Source organism: Euleptes europaea, chromosome 1 (assembly GCF_029931775.1).
Source record: "Euleptes europaea isolate rEulEur1 chromosome 1, rEulEur1.hap1, whole genome shotgun sequence".
Taxonomy (NCBI): Eukaryota; Metazoa; Chordata; class Lepidosauria; order Squamata; family Sphaerodactylidae; genus Euleptes; species Euleptes europaea.
In genome coordinates, this window is record NC_079312.1 from 175,802,141 (window position 1) to 175,824,265 (window position 22,125).

The window sequence follows — 22,125 nt, forward strand, 5'->3', positions numbered from 1 at the left end:
CCTGGAGAGAATAGGTGTGCATCATGACTAGTATTCATTCTGACTAGTAGCCATGGATAGCCCCATCCTCCATAAGAACATAAGGAAAGCCCTGCTGGATCGGACCAAGGCCCATCAGGTCCAGCAGTCTGTTCACACAGTGGTCAACCAGGTGCCTCTAGGAAGCCCACAAGCAAGACAACCACAGCAGCAGCATCCTGCCTGTGTTTCACAGCACTTAATACAATGGGTATGCTGATCCTGGAGAGAATAGGTGTGCATCATGACTACTATCCATTTGGACTAGAAAAGAGGAAGAGTCCAGCAGCACCTTAAAGACTAACAAAATTTCTGGCAGGGTAGGAGCTTTCGTGAGCCACAGCTCACTTCTTCAGATACCATTTGGATACCATGCTCCTCTGATCCTGGAGAGAATAGGCATGCATCATGACTAGTGTCCATTTGGACTAGTAGCCATGAATACCCCTCTCCTCCATGAACATGTCCCCTCCCCTCTCAAAGCCTTCCAAGTTGGCAGCCATCGCCACATCCTGGGGCAGGGAGTTCCACAGTTTAACTCTGCCGATCTTCACAACAATGACGTCACTCCCCGATCTCCCACACACCCCTTCCCTTCCCGTCTCTATGATCGAGGAGTGGGATGGAGCGGCCGGGGAGGGGCTTTCTTCCGGGAACGGGGCCAACCCGTCAGAGGCGCTCCCGCTCTCCGCCGCCCCGCCTCCGCTCCACGTCCGAAAGGACGCTCTAGCCCCCCCACCCGTCGTCTCTGTGTCGCCTCACTTCCGGCCTCCAGGCGTCCCTTCCCAGATGCTGAGATTCCCCCCCCTTTCCCCCTTCGCCGCTCTTTCTTTTTTTTTGGGGGGGGGAGGTGAGAGAGAGCGGGCCGCTCTTTCCTCTCCCCGCGTCCTCTCTATGACCCAGTCTTAAAGCCTCCCCCCCTTTCCGGCCTCCCAGTTGTTCCTCCGCCCCCCCTTTCCCCCGGTGGGTCGGAGCCCGCAGGATTCGAACCGGGGGGCGGAGGGGGGGGAGAGGGAAGATGGCGCAGGCCCTGTCTGGAGAGGAGTTCGAGCGTATGCAGGTGCGTGGATGGGGGTGGGGGGGTAAGGCGGAGACCTCAAGGAAAGGAGGGGGGGGAAGGAGACCCCAAGGAGGAGGGGGTGAGGAGGGGGCCCAAGGAGTATGGGGTCAGGTGAGACCCTCCCCCCAAGGAGGGTGGGGGGGAGGAGCAGACCTCAAGGAAGGGGGGTGGGGGGAGACCCTAAGGGAGGGGGCAAGCAGACACCCAAGGAGGGTGGGGGCGAGGAGGGGGCCCAAGGAGTATGGGGTGGGGTGAGACCCCCCCAAGGAGGGTGGGGGGGAGGAGCAGACTTCAAGGGGGTGGGGGGGAGGAGGAGACCCCAAGGGAGGGGGGCAAGCAGACCCCCAAGGAGGGTGGGGGCGAGGAGGGGGCCCAAGGAGTATGGGGTGGGGTGAGATCCTCCCCCCAAGGAGGGTGGGAGCGAGGAGGGGGCCCAAGGAGTATGGGGTGGGGTGAGACCCCCCAAGGAGGGGGGGAGGAGCAGACCTCAAGGAAGTGGGGTGGGGGGAGGAGGAGACCCCAAGGGAGGGGGGCAAGCAGACCCCCAAGGAGGGAGGGGGCGAGGAGGAGATTTCAAGGAAAGGATGGGGGGTTTCCTAGAGAGGGGCCTGGGGTGGGGAAGGAGACCTCAATGGAGGGGTGAGGAGGAGACCCCCAAGGAAGGCGGGGGAGAGGAGGAGACCTCAAGGGGTTGCCAGTTCCAGGATGGGGAACACCTGGAGATGATGAAGGTGGACCCTGGGAAGGGTGGGGTTAGGGGAAGCAAAGGAACCAAGCAGGGGAGAGGGTATGGCTCAGTGGTGGAGCATCTGCTTGGCATTCAGAAGGTCCCAGGTTCAATCCCCGGCATCTCCAGTTAGAGGGACTAGGCAGGTAGGTGATGTGAAAGACCTCTGCCTGAGACCCTGGAGAGCCGCTGCCGGTCTGAGCAGACAATTCTGACATCGATGGACCTAGGGTCCAATTCACTATAAGGCAGTTATATGTGATAGTTACATTTATGGGAGGGGCCATGGCTCAGTGGCATACCGAAGGTCCCAGGTTCAATCCCCGGCATCTCCAGTTAAAGGGACCAGGCAAGCAGGTGATGGGAAAGACCTCTGCCTGAGACCCTGAAGAGCCGTTGCCGGTCTGAGTAGACAATACTGACTTCGACGGTCCAAGGGTCTGGTATAAGGCAGCTTCATGTGTTCGTGGTACAGTGCCGTAGAGTCCACCCTCCAAAGCAGCCATTTTTTCCAGGAGAGCGGATCTCCCTCATACGGAGATCAGTTGCAGTCCCAGGCCCCACCTAGAGGTTGGCAACCCGAATGGGGAGGGGTGGCGGTGCCATGGAGAGGAGGAGAATGCTGCCAAGAGAGATGAGGCTGGGAAGGGAAGGCCGCAGATGGTACCGCAGATGGTTTCACACGTTATGTGTCAGAGAACCCGGGTTCACTGCCCAAGGAGCAGGAATAGTATGCTTGCGTGACGGATGTGTCATGACGGATGATTTCAGGCGCCTGCTTTGACTGTCTTTGGTGCGCTCCTGAAAACGTAATGTGCAAAGGGGGGTTCGGTGCGAACGATGGAGCCCTTTGGTGCAAGATGAGGTCTCCCCACGGCCACCACCAAGTGTGTGCTGTCTTGCCTCCTGCATCTCTCCTTCCAGGCTGGGTTCTTTTGCAACCTGGCTCGTGCTTTCCCCCGGCTGCAAGACTTGCTCTTTATCAGAGGTTCCCAAACGTTTTGAGTCGCGGAGCACTTTTCAGGAGGGAAATTCGTCGCGGAGCACTAATCTCCACCTTGCACCTATATACTAAACCGAATGGCAGTAGTATTTTTCTTCCCAATCTCTTCGTGGAGCACTGGGAGATGCTTTGCGGAGCACCAAGTACTCCTTGGAGCACAGTTTGGGAACCGCTGCTCTATATGAAGGCGAGCAGAGGCCAATGGTTGGAAGGAGAGGCCTGTCGCTTTCAGTAGTTGCCTGGAAGAGAGAATTCTGCCAAGTGCAGCTTCTCTCGCCTGTCCATGACAAAATGGGCAGGCCGAAATGCCCTCTTTGAAAGGAGGCCCCGGCTGTTGCTTCTTTCCCCCACCTTCCTCTGCACCAGGCTCTAGGGAACTCTAGGGGAGAGACTGTGGCTCAGTGGTAGAGCATCTGCTCCGGCATGTGGAAGATCCCAGGTTCAGTCCCTGGCATCTCCAGTTAAAGGGACCACGCAAGTAGGTGATGTGAAAGACCTCTGCCTGAGACCCTGGAGAACTGCTGCCGGTCTGAGTAGACAATACTGACTTTGATGGACCAAGGGTCTGATTCAGTAGAAGGCAGCTTCATGTGTTCATGTGAACCCATCTCATCTTTGGCAAAGGGTGGGGGCAGCGTCTGACTGGTTCCTCCTGCTCTCTTCCTCCAGATGGATATGCAGGTGTGGGTTTGCTAGGTGAAGTGTAGGCTTGAGCCTCTCCCTATCCGAGGATAAGACATCTTTGCCGCTCTGCCTTCTGGCTTTCCCACTGCAGCCTAAACATGATGAATAGGATTCATCTCCCAGCTAAGGCTCTTGGTTTTTAAAGTGAGAGGCATCCTGAACCTGGGAGGGGCCGTGGCTCAGTGGTAGAGCCTCTGCTTGGCATGCAGAAGGTCCCAGGTTCAATCCCTGGCATCTCCAGTTAAAGAAACTAGGCAAGTAGGTGATGTGAAAGAACTCTGCCTGAGACCCTCAGGCTCACCTACCTCACAAGGTGTCTGTTGTGGGGAGAGGAAGGCCGCTTTGAGTCTCCTTACAAGGTAGAGAAAATTGGGATACAAATACCAAGTCTTCTTCTTCCTTCTCTTGGCAGGCACAACTGCTGGAACTCCGGACACAGAATTACCAGCTCTCTGATGAACTGCGCAAGAACACAGCCGGTAAGAAGCCCTCTCCCTCCCTCCATGGTGAGCGCAGTAACAAAATAGCTGCCACAAACAGGCTTCCGTAGAAGGCGGAGCCAGCCAGAAAATCATTGCCGCAGCTTAACTGCCGGAACACAGTGTAGATCCTTGCTCTGCACAGCCCATCGGGAGCCTTGCTGGGCAAAAGCCTTACCTGGTCCCACCCACTTCCTTAAAATACCTGGCGGGCCTTAGAAAAGGTGTCGATAGGCACCATGGCACCCATGGGCACCACGTGGGGGTTCCCCCGACCTACCTGCACGGCTTTGCATATGCTGAAATATTGCAGGATTGCAAGAAAGGACTCGGGATGTGGCACTGGCTGAAAATTTCAAACTTCCTAGGAGGAGAAAGGTTAGCTTGGGTGGGATTCAGCGGCCGCTAACTTGCAGGCAGGGTGGTATAGTGGTTAAGAGCGGTGGTTTGGAGTGGCAGACTCTGATCTGGAGAACCGGGTTCGATTCCCCATTCCTCCACATGAGCGGCGGAGGCTAATCTGGTGAACTGGATTTGTTTCCCCGCTCCTACACATGAAGCCAGTTGGGTCACCTTGGGCTAGTCACACTCTCTTAGCCTCATTCACCTCACAGGTAACTGGCTGGCATTGCTATTAGCCCTATGTACTTCACAGGGTGTCTGTTGAGATGGGAAGGGAAGGTGATTGTAAGCCGGTTCGAGTCTCCCTTAAGTGGTAGAGAAAGTTGGCATATAAAAATCTTCTTCTTTGGGGTCCTGAAAGTGAAATGCACTAAAAGGAATGGCAAGAATGACCACTGGGAACAATGGGAGATCCTCGAAGGCCCACTGATTGTAATCCGGTTTGATTCTGCCTTAAGTGGTGGAGAAAGTTGGCATATAAAAACCAACTCCTCCTTCCTTCTCCTTCTCCTCCTCCTCCTCTGCTGCTGCTGCTGGCGGGCTGTTCTTCTCTCCCCTACCACCCATTTTGGAAAAAAAAAGGGAGTTCTATGTGAGATGGGATTTCACGTGCCCGGGATTGTAGAAGAGAATTACTTCTAAAAGAATTCCGACCAGCGATTCTCTTTATTTTAGAGCTCAATGGCCTTCGGCAGCGGGTGGTCATTCTGGACAAGGAGTTTGCCAAGGCTCAGAAGGTACTTTAACATTTGTAATGGAGTGAAGCCTGCATCGATAATTGCGGGGGGGGGGGGGGACGACAGTGGGGGGGTGCGGAATGAAATCCACTGGAGGTTGATGAGTCCAGTGTGCCCTTTTAGGCGGAGTCTGATCTTTGGCAAAGTTTGTGCTAAGAAAATACCACATTTCTGCAATCCGCATATATCAAGCCAATCTGTTTCACTGTTGGTTCCATTGAGAGCCAGCATGGCGTAGCGGTTAGAGCAGTGGTTTGGAGCAGTGGACTCTGATCCAGAGAACCAGGTTTGATTCCCCACTCTTCCGCATGAACTGCTAATCTGGAGAACCGGGTTGGTTTCCCCACTCCTCCATGTGAAGCCAGCTGGGTGACCTTGGGCTAGCGCCAGCTCTCTCCAAACTCAGCCCCACCTATCTCACAAGGTGTCTGTTGCGGGAAGAGCAAGGGAAGGCTATTGTAAACTGGTTTGAGATTCCTTAAAGGTAAAGAAAATTGGGGTATAAAAACCAACTCTTCTTCGGGGTGGGGAACCAGAGTCACAGCTAGTCACAGCTCTCTTAGCCCCACCTACTCACAGGTGTCAGTTGTGGGGAGGGAAAGGTGATTGTAAGCCGGTTTGAGTCTCCCTTAAGTGGTAGAGAAAGTCAGTATATAAAAACCAACTCTTCTTCTAACTTCTCCCCAATTCTCATATTTCTATTATTGCTTGAAAAGCTCCCTTTAATTGAATAGTGGAGCCAGCATAGAAGGTTATGAAATGAATTCCTTAAACCACCACTAAATGGTAAATGGTATTATTATTTATTTATTTGCTTATTATTATTTTTACCCTGCTTTTCCTTTTGGCTCGAGAGCACATAACAGACTGTTCCCATGGAGACCTGAGAGGTGTGTCTTTTAGTATCAGGAAGAGATCTGGATAACCGGGTAGCCCTTTTTCGGGTTCCTTTCTGATTCCCGCATCTTGAGAGATGCAAGCACAGGGGTTTTTTTTGGGAGGGGGGGTTGCCATCAGGTTGCAGCAAACTTGTGATGGCTCCATAGAGTTGTCAAGGAAGAGACTTTTAGAGGTGGTTTGCCATTACCTGCCTCTGTATAGCAACCCTGGTATCGGTGGTCTCCCATCCAAATACAAACCAGAGCCGACCCTGCTTGGTCCAAGATCTGCCGGCATCAGGCCAGTCTGGGCTATCCAGGTCAGGGCACAAGCACTTCCCCCCTCCCATCAAGTCTCAGCTGACTTATGGTGACCCCATAGGGCAGTGGTTCCCAAAGTGGGCAGTACCACCACCCCTGGGGGGGGTTACCTAGGGGGACACTAAGAGGCAAGGTGGCATCAGGGGGGCGCTAGAGGTGGGCCCCTTCAACTGTGTTGTTCACTAATCTACAATAGATCAAGCTGTGGCACCATGCTGGCAAATTCGGTGGAAACTATCAATTTCCCCACAGACTTTGAAGAGCTGGTACCACCGAATCCAAGTTAATCAGTTTTGTTGAATGCATTTCAACTAAAAAGTTTTAAGTTGATTTTGAATAGATGTGCAATTAATTGTTATAGTTTTGAAATTTTATTGTTGTTATCTTCAGTGAGTCATGCAAACCCCTATTTTGAATAATGCTTTTTATAGGATAGGGGAGTGGGCACTGGGGTTGAGTTTGAGGAACCAAGGGGGCAGTGGCCCGAAAAGTTTGGGAACCACACCACTGCTGTACGGTTTTCAAGGCAAGAGACATTCAGAGGTGGGTTTGCCATTGCCTGCCTCCGCATCATGCCCCAATTTCTGAATATGGAGTTTTCATTTCAGTACCACGGCTATCATGTGTGTTTTTGCTGTCAGCCACAGCTGACTTACAGTGACCCAGTAACCCTAACCCATAGGGTTTTCAAGGCAAGAGATGTTCGGGGCGGGTTTGCCGTTGCTTGCCTCCCCATCACGTCAGGCACAGCACCAGGTGAAAAAACGGTGTTCAGCTTCGCCACACCTGAGAGGTTAGGGGGTTGTGTGAGCAATTAATCTTGTGGGTTGAGATGCTCCTCAAGATTTGCCAGTCATCACTGTAAGATACCAGTCCTTAGATGCAGCTGACTTGGGGTGGGGGGGATGGAGGGGAGCACAGTGATTGTTCTCTCTTTGACTCTTCCCTTCCAATAGCATTATTAATGAGCGTTTCTCTTCCTTAGGCGCTCAGTAAGAGCAAAAAAGCTCAGGTAAGACTTCTTGTGCAGCATCTGTCTCTGGGGCTTGGCTGGGAATTGCCTTGGGGGGTGTGGCTCAGTGGAAGAGCATCTTGTTTGCATTCAGAAGGTCCCAGGTTCAATTCCCGGCATCCCCAGTTAAAAAGGACCTGACAGTAGGTGATATGAAAGACCTCTGCCTGAGACCCTGGAGAGCCGCTGTCAGACTGAGTATACCAGGGGTGTCAAACAAGCAGCCCCTTGAGAACTCTTATCTGGCTTTTGAGCCTGCCGAGGCACCCATCCCCTCTCCAGTCCCGATCTGGAGAAGAGTTGGCAACCCTATGCCCTTGTGTGGTGTAGTGGATAAGAGCATTGTAGTGGATAAAAGTAGTGGAGAAGAGTGGTGGTTTGGAGCGGCGGACTCTGATCTGGAGAACCAGGTTTGGTTCCCCACTCCTCCACATGAGCGGTGGAGGCTAATCTGGTGAACTGGATTTGTTTCCCCACACAAAGCCAGCTGGGTGACCTTGGGCTAGTCACAGTTCTCTCAGCCCCACCTACCTCCCAGGGTGTCTGTTGTGGGGAGGAGAAGGGAAGGAGGTTGTAATCCAGTTTGATTCTCCCTTAAGTGGCAGAGAAAGTCAGCATATAAAAACCAATTCTCCTCCTCCTCCTTCCCTTTAACTCTACTCCCACTTGTTACTCTGCCCCCCCCACCTTTAACTGAGTACTCACTGCCCATAGGACAGGGTTGCTGTCGGGAGGAAGTGAGGAAGACTGCAAGGGAGGGCATTTCCTAACTTTGCTGAAAGACGGGAAAAGGGTCCCCTGCTTCGATGGAGTATGAAGGTGCCGCCCTCTAGCGGAGGGAATCCGAGACCCGCAGGGGCGATGCTTTTCTCTCTCTCTGGGCACGCAGTACCTTTGGATCCCTCTCCCACAGGAGGTGGACGCCTTGCTGAGCGAAAACGAGATGCTGCAGGGGAAGCTGCACAGCCAGGAAGACGACTTCAGGCTGCAGAACAGCACTCTGATGCAGGAGCTCTCCAAGGTACTGGAACGGCTGGTGTTTTCTGCGATGGCGCGGAGGGGCCCGCTAGAGGGCGCTGTGTGGCTCTGAGTGATGCAGTGAAGGGCAGTGGCCGGTTATTTGTTTGTTTGTTTGTTTGTTTGTTTATACCCCGCTCTTGATCCCAGCCAAGGCCGGTTTCAGGGCGGCTAACAATGCAATGTGTCGCAAGCATAATAGAAACATCAGCGCGTATAATTCAAGGTCACATTTATTTACAGTCAAAGACCAGCAGAATCTGATATAATACAGAGAAAAACGTATTGAAACTATCAGATGTTAGTAATACATTAAAATAGCAAATCCCTAATCTAAATACACGGCTACTGTGTGCTACTAAGTGCTGCTCCAACCTACAGAAACACACATAACCACATACATACCTACTTATATACAAATATATATATGGAATCATAGTTGGAAGGGACCACCAGGGTCATCTAGTCCGACCCCCTGCACAATGCAGGAAATTCACAAATGTCTGCCTCCTCACACCCCCAGTGACCCCCTGCTCCATGCCCAGAAAATGGCCAAGGTGCCCTCCCTCTCATCATCTGCCTAAGGTCATAGAATCAGCATTGCTGACAGATGGCCATCTAAAGGTAAAGGTCCCCTATGCAAGCACCAGGTTATTCCTGACCCATGGGGTGACATCACATCCCGACGTTTACTAGGCAGACTTTGTTTACAGGGTGGTTTGCCAGTGCCTTCCCCAGTCATCTTCCCTTTACCCCCAGAAAGCTGGGTACTCATTTTACTGACCTTGGAAGGATGGAAGGCTCAGACAACCTTGAGCCAGCTACCTGAAACCAACTTCCATTGGGATCGAACTCAGGTCGTGAGCAGAGCTTGGACTGCAGTACTGCAGCTTACCTCTCTGCACCATCTAGCCTCTTCTTAAAAACCTCCAGGGAAGGAGAGCTCGCCACCTCCCAAGGAAGCCTGTTCCATTGAGGAACCGCTCTAACTGTTAGAAAGTTCTTCCTAATGTCTAGACGGAAACTCTTTTGATTTAATTTCAACCCCGTTGGTTCTGGTCCAATCTTCTGGGGCAACAGAAAACAACATCGTATGCATGAAATAGATATGATCATGAGGTTATTGGGTTATCAGCTTCACACACCTCCCTAAAGGCCTGCTGGAAGAGAAGATTCTTCCAGGAGTGGATTTTGTTCTGTTTTTGTTTGGTTCTTGCTCCTGCAACAAAGGCTGCAGTACCTCTCTTCTTGGGTAGGCGAATTCCCCGTGCTTTTCTTCCCACGTTGGGTAACGGGACCGGGAGGGTGGTCGATGCAGAACAGTAACCCTCTGGTCTCTTATTGCCCAGCTGTTTTGGATGGAAAGATAAAACAAAGTTGACTATGGACAGGTGGAATAACTATGTGTCCGAATATGTGCAAACAGATGTGCTGGGATACTTAAAACAACAGACGATGGGAGAAACAGAAGAAATGGAGTTGAAGACTAAGTGGAACCCATACATTAATTGGGTGAAAAGTGGAGAAGCCAACAAAGAGACTTTAGTAAAACTAAAAAGGCTATGCTCATGGCTGAAAATATGAAAATATGATATTATGGATTGGTCCGTGGGGGGAGGGAAAGGGGGGGGAAGGGGGAAAATTTGTATTGGAAGAAGGAAAGTGTAAATTGTAATTATAAAGGTATTGAGATGTAAAATGACCTCCAATGCAATAAAAAAAAGAATTAAAAAAAATCTTATTGCCCAGCTGTGCACCCAGATCGAGCAGTTGGAGAAGGAGAACAAGGGTCTCCGGGAAGGGGCTTCAGCGGCGGCCACCGACGGAGGAGCCCCGGCCAGTGCCGTGGATGGGGAGCTGCTGCGGCTGCAGGCGGAGAATTCCGCGCTGCAGAAGAACATGGCAGGTACTGCGCTGGGCAGAAGGGGGCAAGGTCAGCTCTGATGAAAGATGTAAAAGCCAGAAGGACGAGGCCTCTGGTGGTTCTGCGGGGGCCCGGGGGTGGTTTTGAAGAGGGCACCCCAGTAGGAAGCCAGTTGATCCCCATCTTTCAGCTTTACAGGAGCGCTACGAGAAAGAGGTGGCCCGGCAGGCAGATGGCCGCGAGAGCGGGAAGGGGGACGGCTCCGCGGAAGGCCCTCCCCCCGGGCAAGAGGGTCCGGAGCCGCCGGGGTCCGATGGGGGCGCCTCCCAGGCCCAACAGCTGCTGTCAGAGGTGGAGCTGAAGTGGCAGACGGAGCGGGAGGAGAAGAGGCTGCTGAAGGAGCAGCTGCAGAGCCTGGAGGTGAGTGGGAGAGGGCTCCTGGGAGGGCAGTTGCCAGCTAGGCTGGCAGGTGCAGCAGGAAGGAAGAATCATAGAACCATAGAGTTGGAAGGGCCCATACAGCCCATCTAGTCCAACCCCCCTGCACAGTGCGCACATGAATTAGACCTTATGCGCAATCAGACCTTTTGGTCCATCAGGGGTCCGCATTGCCCACTCAGACTGGCAGCTGCTCTCCAGGGGCTCGAGTGGAGGTTTTTCACATCCCCTACTGCATGGTCCCTTTTAGCTGGAGATGCAGGAGATTGACCCTGGGACCTCCTGCACGCCAAGCACATGAACCCATGAAGCTGACTTCTACTGAACCAGACCATTAAGGTCCATCAAAGTCAGTATTGTCTACTCAGACCAGCAGCAGCTCTCCAGGGCCTCAGGCAGAGGTCTTTCACATCCCCTACTTGCCTAGTCCCTTTAACTGGAGATGCCGGGGATTGAACCTGGGACCCTTCTTCATGCCAAGCAGATGCTCTACCACAGCCATGGCCCCCTCCCCAGCTACGTTGGAAGCAGGCCGTGTCTTTCAGCCTTCTGCACGGTTACAGATGAATTGCTAAACCGTGGCAGCTCTTACCTTATGGGCCCGCCCTGCAGGGCGCTCAGGAGGCCCACTGGGATGACTGCCAGAGTGCTTCATTCACATCTGAGGAATGTCCATTCCATTCTCCTTTCTCCCCCATTCCCACCTCTTCTCTTTTCCCGCAGGCCTCCAAAACGTCAGAGATGTCCCGGTTGCAGCAGGAACTCAACAAGGTAAGGGAAGCCAGGTGTGGGGGAGAGCCATCCCCCTCTTTGTGGTTGATGATATGGACAGTAGCTTGTTGCCGCTGAGAACTCACACCTTGTTTTTCCTCTATATCCCCCTCCCCACACCATGCAGTTTGCTGAGAAGCTAAAGAAGAAGCAGGAGAGGTGAGTTTGTGGAGGGGGACAGGCTTCCCTCACCCTGGCTTGTTGTGGGGTGTCTTTCCTATGAGCGGGCCCGGAGTCTTGCTCGCTTGAGCTGAGAAACATGCATTTTTGTACTGAGCCTAGAGCAGGGGTAGGAAACTTTTTTTCTGCCAAGGGCCATTTGGATATTTATAACATCATTCATGGGCCATACAAAATTATCAACTTAAAAATTAGCCGGCTATATTTGGTCAAATATTTAGCCAAGAGGCACGACCGGAGACTGCTCCGAGTGTCTGCCACGAAGAGCGACTCGCTTTTGAGCTCTGCCGTCCCCAGCTGGGCCCGAGAGATTCAGGCAGGGCAGCAAACACAAGGTGGAGTGAGCAACCAGCCACTCAGGGCTTGTAGGAGAAGGAGCCCAGTCCAGTAAAGCCCCGATCCGGCACTAGAGGGGAAAGAACCAGAAGGGAGAGGGGGTACCAACCAAGCCCCAAGCAGGCAGCTGCCCCAGATGACCCTCCCCCCCTGCTCGGGCAAGCAGGCAGGCATCCAACCGTTGGCGCGCTCGCCCACCTGGTGGCACAGGATGGTCTGTTGCACCAGCCGGGCGTAGCCGTCCAGCCTCATGCCAGAGTTGCTCCTGCTCCGGATGGTCGGAGCTGAATTCTACAGCCGGCTCCTGCTACCTCTGCCTGCAGGGGTGAAATGAGGACACACTGGCTAAGATCTCCCCCCCCCCCCGCATTCTGCCCCTGCCCCCTTTAACCCCTCTATTGTCGCCACTTCCATCCCAGCCCTCTTGTAGTACAGAGGAAATATGTTTCTCCACGGCCTGGGTGGGAAAGGGTTAACACAGTTTCTTGGGCGGTCCTAGCAGCTCCATAGCTAATGACTCTTCTGCAAGGGGGGAAAAAGGTTCCTTTTCTCGGAAAACAAACTCATATCCGCCTTGAATAGAGGCTGTTCCTGTCCACGGGAGGGGGCGGATCGCCAGTCTTAGATCCTTCTCTCCCCAGTATCTCTAGAGCTAGAGATCTGCCAGGACCCATGAAGGGCCAGACCAAATGATTTCGCGGACCTTAAACGGTCCCCGGGCCTGACTTTCCCCACCCCTGTCTTAGAGCTCTCTCAGCCCCACCTACCTCACAGGGTGTCTGTTGTGGGGAGGGGAAGGTAACTGTAAACTGGTTTGATTCTTCCTTAAGTGGTAGAGAAAGCCGGCATATGAAAAGCAGCTCTTAATCTTCATATAACTTATCTCTCCCCTCTTTCTCTCTCTTCTCAGCTTTCTACGGCTGCAGACGGAAAAGGAAGCTCTCTACAATGACAGCAGGTACGGAGACAACTCCTGAAGGCCGGGGCTGGCCGGGGCTGCACACGCTCAGGGCGTTCAAACAAGCCCATAGGAGATGTTTGGATGATACTGGGGAGAGACCTTGGGTGGGGGCTGCCATTTGCTCTGGGGTGGGGTTCCGGGTCTGGGGCTGTGGAAGAAGGCAGGGCTATATCCCAGGGCGAGAGACCAGATCCAGGGGGCAAGATTGTCTGAGAAGGGGTGGGGAGAAGGAAGGAGATTGTATGAGAAGGGGTGGGGGGGAGAAAGAGGAAAGTAGAATGGACAAAGACATGGAGATCAACGCTGCCGTGGGGACACAAGGGTTTTAGCTGCATCAAGGGGACTCGGGAGGGAAAACGGAGACAACTCACTAGGGTAGTTCCTTGTCCCCTAGGACCAAAATTGAGGAGATCCAGCAGCGGAAGGAGGACGAGGTCAAATCCCTGCAGGCTCGGAACCAGAAGCTGCAGCAAGAGCTCCAGACGGCAGGCCAGGTGAGACACGCCCTCTGCTTCCTGGAGAGGTTCCCCTCCCTGGGGGAGCCCGTGTCCTGGGCTCCGATGGTGCGGCTGCCCCTCGGGGGTGAGAAGGGGAATGCCTCTCCCATAATGGGAAACCTGGGTCATAGCATTCCAGATTATAGGAGTGCTGTGTTCGAATCTCAGCTCAGAATGTGTTGTGATGCAGCGCTGGGTTCAAATCTCGCATCAGTATGTGTTGTGTTGCGGTGCTGGGTTCGAATCTCAGCTCAGTATGTGTTGTGTTGCGGTGCTGGGTTCGAATCGCAGCTCGGTATGTGTTGTGTTGCAGTGCTCCTTTGAGGCACCCTGGGATGTGTATTTTTGGGAAAGCGCAGGGTCCTTCACCAGAGAATTCTCTGCGACCTCACAAGACTACCCTTCCCAGCATTCCTTGGGGAATGCCATGGCAGTGAAATGGGACGGTAGCGTAGAGATGCCCAGTGAAGGCAGGCAGCTTATTTCCTTCCCTGTGGTCCTGGAGCAGGGATTCCCAACCTGGGGTATGCCCACCACCAGGGGTATGAACCAGGACATTTAGGAGGTACGGGGGGGAAATGAATAATGTTGGGAAAAGGTAATTTAAATAACAGCAACTATGTTAATTACAAATGTTTTTGTACAATTTATACAAATATTTTGTACAGTAAATGGAACAATTTATAGAAACGAGCTGCCAAGGGGTACATTAGTGAGCACAGGTTGGGAACCACTGGCCTAGAGGAATGAACACAGGAAGCTGCCTTATACTGAATCAGACCCTTGGTCCATTAAAGTCAGTATTGTCCACTCAGACCAGCAGCGGCTCTCCAGGGTCTCAGGCAGGGGTCTTTCCCATCACCTACTTGCCTAGTACCTTTAACTGGAGATGCCAGGGGTTGAACCTGGGACCTTCTGCATGCCAAGCAGATGGTCTACCACTGAGCTACAGCCTTTCCCCTAATAAAATAAAAGCAAAGGAGAGAAAGAAACTTCCTAATCTAGCCCCTCATCTCTTGTTCGTTGAGCAACTGCCAGATTCCTACAGATTAGTTTATGTGAGATGCCGGTTCTTTTCTCCGCCTGGGTCCTGTAGGCAAAATCTCGCCCCCGCTTCCTGACCGACACTCTCCTTTCCTTCGCAGGGTTGCTCGGAGTTAAAGGACCAACTGCAAAGCTGTCGAGAAAAGCATGAGGTGGCCTTGCAGGCCCTACAGGACCAGGTGAATGCCCCCCTCCCTCCCCCCCGCCGCCCCTTGCTCCCTCTTCTTTCAGGAAGGGGCTCTTTGGTGGAGAATCTGGGGTCTGTAGCAAATCACCGCGGTACTAGAACATATTAGCAAGGGACACATTCTTCTAGCATTGTAGCTGTACGTGTATTTATTTATTTAATTATTATTCCCATTTGTTACCCCGCTCTTCCCAGCCAAAGCTAGGCTCACAGCGGCTTACAGAATATAAAAGGCATATTAATCAATAAAAGCATTAAAACATTTTAAAATAGCCCTACAAAATCGTATAATCGTTATACTAAACTACCTAGGCGCCTTTAACGTACGAATCACAATACAATGAGCTTCAGCTAGGCGAGCAGAGGGAAGGCACCAGATGGACTAAAAGGTGTAATGCTGTACCCCAAAAAAGGGAGGGGGGAGACTTAACCTTAAAAAACAGTATTAAGTACCCAAAAGGTCAAGAAAAAAGAAAAAAAAAACATTCAAGGCCAAAAGTTATACAATTAAAAGATTATGTCATTGCACAATTTCTGTATAAATTTATTACAAGTTAAAATCTAATCACACGTAAAACACAGATACGGCCCTGCAAAAGCCTACCAAATAAATATGCTCATATAACACAGTTAGACATTGAATCATACAGTCAAACTCAGACCATACGCGTTTCGGTCATAATGCCTGCTTCACTGGTCTAAACAATCACCACTCCAGACTACAAAATATATATCAAATTACTAAAAATCTTTGTGACTATATGTGTGTTGTGTTTGCAGAATCACAATTAACATACAAAACTGCAAAACTTCTTCCTCTGTTTAAGGCTTCCTTAAAGATAAAGGTCCCCTGTGCAAGCACCGGGTAATTCCTGACCCATGGGGTGATGTCACATCCTGACGTTTACTAGGCGGACTTTGTTTATGGGGTGGTTTGCTGTCGCCTTCCCAGTCATCTTCCCTTTACCCCCAGCAAGCTGGGTCCTCATTTTGCCGACCTCGGAAGGATGGAAGGCTGATTCAACCTTGGGCCGGCTACCTAAAACCGACTCCCGTCGGGATCGAACTCAGGTCGGGAGCAGATCTTTTGACTGCAGTACTGCAGCTTACCACTCTGCGCCACGGGGCTCCTAAGGCTTCCTTACAAATGAAAATTACAGCCATAAATAAAACGTCAACATCTCACAGTCACAAAGTAGTCTTAAAGTCTGGAGTAGTTAACGCACGTGCAACGCACCTGTCTGTTTGTAAAAGTCCTCAGGGCCAGAGCTGCGGGTACTCCATGCTGTAAGGAAACAAAATTTGAGTTATTCGGCCAAACGATCCAGATTTTGCCATGCACCCCCCACCCGGCTTCTGTGCTTCTAAGCATGTCTTTGCAGTCTTAAGGACCAGGAACTTGCTAAATGTTGTGACTTCCTTTTTCATAGTTTCTTCTGGCTGTGCTGGTCGACTCCCCTCCCTGACTCCCGTTCCTGAACAGTTTATGCGGCCACCCCGCTAGCTGCTGAGATTTCCGCTCTTGGGCTTGCCAGCACATCTTTGCAGTCGTAAGGACTAGGGTCTTGTCTGAACGGCAGCATAGATCCTGCCTAGAGAGGGCCTTAGGTTCAGTATCTGATATCTCGAGGGGTAGGCGTTGGGAAAGACCTTATAGGCTTGGGACCCCGGGGAGGGTCTCTCTGTTTGGGACCCCCGGTAGCCATTGCTGGCCAGCCAGAGTAGAAATGCTGAGCTAGGTGTCCCGACGGTCAGACTTAGTTTAAGGCAGGCAGCTTTTTCTGACCATGAGTTGGTTAATTGTACCATTAAACCAACCCAGCCCCTCTTTGCTTTTTTTGAAACCCCTGAATAGCAGCTTCAACCGACTGTTGGCACAAGGTATTTCCTTTGTCCCAAGGTTGCCTTCTTCCTTTTTCTTAGTTGATCTTTTCCTCCTCCCCCCTCATTTTGCTAATACGCATTGCCTGTTGGCTTCTTGCTTCTGATCTCTTTCCTCCCCTTTGTCCCACATCCTGAAGGAGAGGGCTAACCATGTCAAAATGAATACTGGTTGTGGTTCTCCAGATTACAGTCCACCGCTCCAAACCACCGCTCTTAACCACTACACCATGCTGACTCTCTGCTAAGTGATTAGGATTGGGCCGCTGGTGGGATTTGTCTGTTAAATGTTGTGGTTGATTTTGCTTTTTCCACTTGCTGATCTCTAAATCCCCTGGGGAGCCCCTGACAGTAAATGCTGAGTTTCACATCCTCTCTCCTAGGCGTTCTCCCTGCCCCCCTTCAAAACGTATACTTCCAGGTATGCTTTTGAAATTCTGGTGAATGTCTTCACAATGTTTTCACATGAACACATGAAGCTGCCTTCTACTGAATCAGACCCTTGGTCCATCAAAGTCAGTATTGTCTACTCAGACAGGCAGCGGCTCTCCAGGGTCTCAGGCAGAGGTCTTTCACACCACCTACTTGCCTAGTCCCTTTAACTGGAGATGCCGGGGATTGAACCTGGGACCTTCTGCATGCCAAGCAGATGCTCTGCCATTGAGCCACAGCCCCTCCCCTAAATGAACACATGAAGCTGCCTTATACTGAACTAGACCCTTGGTCCATCAAAGTCAGTATTGTCCACTCAGACCGGCAGCGGCTCTCCAGGGTCTCAGCAGGGCTCTTTCTCATCACCTACTTGCCTGGTCCCTTTAACTGGAGATGCCAGGGATTGAACTTGGAACCTTCTGCATGTCAAGCAGAGGCTCTCCCACTGAGCCACAGCCTCTCTCCATGGCTCTCCAGGGTCTCAGGCAGGGGTCTTTCACATCACCTACTTGCCTGGTCCCTTTATCTGGAGATGCCAGGGATTGAACCTGGGACCATCTGCATGCCAAGCAGATGCTCTGCCACTGGGCCATGGCCCCTCTCCATGGCTTTCCAGGGTCTCAGTCAGAGGTCTTTCGCATCACCTACTTGCCTGGTCCCTTTAACTAGAGATGCCAGGGATTGAACCTGGGATCTTTTGCATGCCTAGCAGATGCTCTGCCACTGGGCCATGGCCCCTCTCCATGGCTCTCCAGGGTCTCCGTCAGAGGTCTTTTGCATCACCTGCTTGCCTGGTCCCTTTCACTGGAGATGCTGGGGATTGAACCTGGGACCATCTGCATGCCAAGCAGAGGCTCTACCACTGAGCTACGGCCCCTCCCAGTTGCACTTCCTACTTCTGTCGTTCAAAAGTGAGAACCGGCCCAGAAAGGATATGAGGTATAAAATGCATAGAGCAGGACAAGTGTCAGAACCCAGACAGAACCTTTTGTGCAGGTGGACCCTTTGGAGTTCTTTGTAATGTAGCCAGTAGGAGAACCAGCTGTTTTGTTGACCAGAAGAAGGCCGCAGGCCAGGCTTCTACTGCTTCCAGTTCCCGGGACAGATCGTGCCCATTTCCTACTGTCCTCCAAGCCTGAAATGAAAGGGACTTTGTGTCTTGAGCACCACGGTTCTGAGCTTCCTGGTTCAGGTCCTGAATCCCATGATCTTATGACCGACCCTGCCAGTGTGTGGCGTGCTTGAACCCTGGTCCCATGGGGCAATTTGTGTGTAGCAGATAAGGTTGACAACTCTGGGTTGGGAAATACCTGGAGATTTGGGGGGCCGGAGTCTGGGGAAGGTGGGGTTTGGGGAGGGGAGGGACCTCGTTGGTATATCATGCCATACGGTCCACCCTCCACATCAGCTAATTTCTCCAGGGTAACTGATCTCTGTCGTCTGAGGATCAGTTGTAATAGTGGGAGATCTCCAGACAGCGCCTGGAGGTTGACAACCCTAGTAGGAAGGCTGGGGGGTTGACTGAATGGCCTCTGGAACCGCTAACGTTCAATGACCCTCTTCCCTTTTGGCTTTTGCCTTCCTTAGCCTCTAAGTTCCAGACGGGCTTGCCCCCTTCTTAATTTGCATTTCTCAGCTCTCCTTTCCACTCCAGTGCTCATCTTAAGTTTTTTTTAAATAACTATGTCTTTCTTAATCTGTATTTAATGTATGTTTTGTCTTTTTTATTGCCATTCCCAGTAATTTTTCGTATTTTATTTCCAAGCAAAAGAAAAGTGTCTTTCCTTTTTTAAAAAAAAAACCTTTAGTACTTTATTGCTTGTTCTGCTATGTGTTTAATCTTTCTCTCCTGTTTTGGCTCTTCTCTTTCTCTTTCTGCCCGTCCGTCTCCTGGCTTCTTTCCCCGGCCCCTCCTGTACCTTGTGGGGCGTCAGGTTGCTTGCCAAAGTGCGGAGAGCCAGGAACAAGTGGAGAGCATTCTGTCTGAGAACGATGCCCTGAGAACCAACTTAGCAGCGTTAGAACAGGTACCAGCATCCCCCTCCCCCACGGGAGCCGTGTGCCCAAAAAGCAGTAGTGTGGGGTGCCAGAAACTGGGGGGCACAGACTAAGGGTGTTCTGGTTGGCAGCGTAATTTTCTTACAATAGTAAATGAAGAAATCAGAAGGAGACTAAGACTGGGAAGGGCAGCTGTGAAGGAGCTAGAAAAGATTCTTAAGTGTCAGGATGTGTCACTGGCGACCGAGACCAGGTTAATCCATGCCATCGTATTCCCTATTGCTATGTATGGGTGTGAAAGCTGGACAATGAAGAAAGCTGATAGGAAGAAAGTAGATTCCATTGAAATGTGGTGTTGGAGGAGAGTGTTATGGATACCCTGGACTGCCCAAAAAACAAATCAGAGGGTTATAGATCAAATCAAGCCTGAACTGACCCCAGAAGCTAAAATGACCAAACTGAGGCTATCGTACTTTGGTCACGCTATGAGAAGACAAGAATCACTGGAAAAGACAATCATGCTAGGAAAAGTTGACAGCAGCAGGAAAAGAGGAAGGCCCAACAAGAGATAGATTGACGCTATGAAGGAAGCCACTTCCCTCAGTTTGCAAGACCTGAGCAAGGCTGTTAAAGATAGGACGTTTTGGAGGACATTGATCCATAGGGTCGTCATGAGTCAGAAGCAACTTGATGGCACTTGACATGCACAGTAAATGAACTGTCCCTAGAAGCTAAAATGACCAAACTGAGGCTATTGGACTTTGGTTGCATCATGAGAAGACAAGAGTCACTAGAAAAGACAATCATGCTAGGAAAAGTGGAAGGCAGCAGGAAAAGAGGGAGACTCAATATGAGATGGATGGACTCTATAAAGGAAGCCATGGCTCTCAGTTTGCAAGATCTGAGCAAGGCTGTGAACGATAGAATGTTTTGGAGGACGTTGATTCATAGGGCTGCCATGCATCAGAAGTGACTTGACAGAACTTAGCACACACAGTATATTTTCAGTAGATCGAGGCTGAAGGACTGGCAACTTTGAGTAAGCCCGCGGACCCCCCCACGACATGAAACCCAGGCAAAGGGTGGTTTAACCCCTACCTCCCAGTATCTTCAACCACAGAAGCTTTGGTCTCTCTTAAGGCTCTTTCTTTCGGTTTCTGAGCAGCTCCCGATCATTTTCATAGGTCTTGAATCATGCTCCGGAGCAGCTGGCTCAGCCAAAGCCTTCTGTTGCTCATGCTGCAGGAGAAATGGGACCCCTCTGTCTGCCCCTCTCCTAGGCAGGAAGTGAACAGTGAATGTGTGGAGGATCGGGGCACTGTTGGGGGCAAGGTGGGACCCTTTGACAGGGGGCTGGGACTGCAGTTGGGTGATGCCAGAAACTGGGTGGCACAGACGAAAGCTGTGTGGTTGGCGATGTAATTTTCTTACAGTAGTACATGAACTCTCTCTAGAAACTAAAATAACTCAACTGAGGCTATGGTACTTTGATTACATTATGAGAAGACCAGAGTCACTGGAAAAGACAATAACGCTAGGAAAAGTTGAAGGCAGCAGGAAAGGAGGAAGGCCCAACATAGACAGACTGACTCATTCAAGGAAGGCACAGCCCTCAGTTTGCAAGTCTTATTGTTAAGGCTGGAGATGTGTATTTATTTAAAACATTTATAGCCCGCCTTCCCTTGTGGTTCAAGGCGGATTACTAAAAAAGCTAAAAAACATTTCCAGTAAAACCAGTATTAAAACCCCCCACCAGATCTCTCCCTCCATCCCCTTAAAAGATGCCTACTATTCAAACCCCCTCAAAAGCCCTGGCAAACCATCAGGGTTTGCAGCACCTCCTGAAGATCTCCAAGGAAGGCCCCCCCACTCACCTCTTCAGGGAGCCCGTTCCAGAGAGCAGGAGCCACGGAGGAGGCCCCCGCTCTGGTTGACGCTGGATGGGCCACCCTAAGCGGTGGGATAGTCAACAGATGGGTGCTTGAAGACCATAGTTGGCTCTCAGGGTGGCCCGCCTGCCTGCCTGGCGTCAGGGTACAGCGTCTCTCCCAGCCTTCGAGGTTTACGAGCCAAAGGAATGTCCGTGAAGCAGAGTCAAAACAGTCCGGAGTCAAAAGGGAGCCAGGAAGATTCACAGGAAGGTTTGCCGGTCCACGGTCAGTTCACAGGAGATAAATCAGGTAGTGCCAGCCAGTTCCATGCCCATTGACCGTGTTGTGTCCACGCCCAGGGGCGGGGCCCCCGCCCGCCTCTCAAGAACAGTCCCGCAACTACTCATCGCCGCTGTTGCTTTCCATCTTCAGCTGACGTTGAACAGCCAGGCGAGTCTTCTAGTCTGCAGTTCTGTTCTCAGTTGTTTTCCGTGGCCCTGGGGGGCTGGGCTACTGCCTCAGGGTCAGGAGGTGGAGGGGCCTCTGAGCTGATGGTCGACTGCACCTCTGGGGGTGCCTGCCCGTGGTCTCCTTGCTGGTTGTCTGTTGACAGCTGTGGTTGTGGCTGTACCGGGTCCTTCCTCCCCTGCGGAGTCCTCACCGTCGCTGAGCTCTGGCTGGGCCATGACACTGGGACATATGGGAGAAGATGGTCCTTCACGTTCTAGCCATGTATAGAGACTGGGAGTGTTACTGTCTGGGTTCAGCCCAGGCTGGGGGCATCGCTCGCACTCTCTCGCGGTCTCTCAGAGGACAGACCATTTTGCACTGTGAGGTTCCAGCACAAGAGATAAATGGTGCACTCTGTGCATAGGGTTAGGCATGTCCCACTCCCGCCTGCATCTGCGAGAATAGGGTATGGCCCCGGGCAAAGGGCTGCAGCCAGTGCTCTGTGTGAGAGTCCCAACAAAACTGTGCTAACTTCGCAAAATCACTTGCTCAGACTTGGATGCAGAAACAAAGGATTTATTGAAAGCTTCAGATGGTTCAAGGCAGACACGAGTTTAAAGTTGCAAGTGAGCTAACAATCAGGGTTACAGAATATATCTCCTACAGGGCATCAGGGTTCACACTTCTGTTATGGGAAGCTACAAGATAGATTGGTGCAATACAAAACATCAAACGGTCTCAGAGAGACTGTTAGGACTATCAGATCTCCAAGGCCGAATCTGGCCCGAGGGAGTGCAGGCAGGAAGCGCAGCAGGGGAGGGGAAGACGGCACCTGGGAAGGATAGACGAGGCGCCTGGACCCGGGGAGGTGTGAACT

At 51.7% G+C, this 22,125-nt stretch overlaps 1 protein-coding gene across 1 annotated transcript in view; it reads left to right on the top strand.

Moving 5' to 3' along the window:
• Window positions 1–1,023: 1,023 nt before the first annotated feature.
• GRIPAP1 (GRIP1 associated protein 1) overlaps window positions 1,024–22,125 on the top strand; it is a 67,592-nt gene continuing 46,490 nt past the window's right edge. Inside the window, exons 1-13 of the mRNA XM_056852271.1 lie at window positions 1,024–1,078; window positions 3,905–3,971; window positions 5,049–5,110; window positions 7,295–7,321; window positions 8,235–8,342; window positions 10,088–10,244; window positions 10,393–10,622; window positions 11,364–11,411; window positions 11,539–11,570; window positions 12,838–12,885; window positions 13,283–13,382; window positions 14,531–14,608; window positions 18,864–18,956. Coding sequence (XP_056708249.1) covers window positions 1,037–1,078; window positions 3,905–3,971; window positions 5,049–5,110; window positions 7,295–7,321; window positions 8,235–8,342; window positions 10,088–10,244; window positions 10,393–10,622; window positions 11,364–11,411; window positions 11,539–11,570; window positions 12,838–12,885; window positions 13,283–13,382; window positions 14,531–14,608; window positions 18,864–18,956 — 1,092 coding nt within the window. The 5' untranslated portion in view covers window positions 1,024–1,036. The remainder of the gene's footprint in view (window positions 1,079–3,904; window positions 3,972–5,048; window positions 5,111–7,294; window positions 7,322–8,234; window positions 8,343–10,087; window positions 10,245–10,392; window positions 10,623–11,363; window positions 11,412–11,538; window positions 11,571–12,837; window positions 12,886–13,282; window positions 13,383–14,530; window positions 14,609–18,863; window positions 18,957–22,125) is intronic.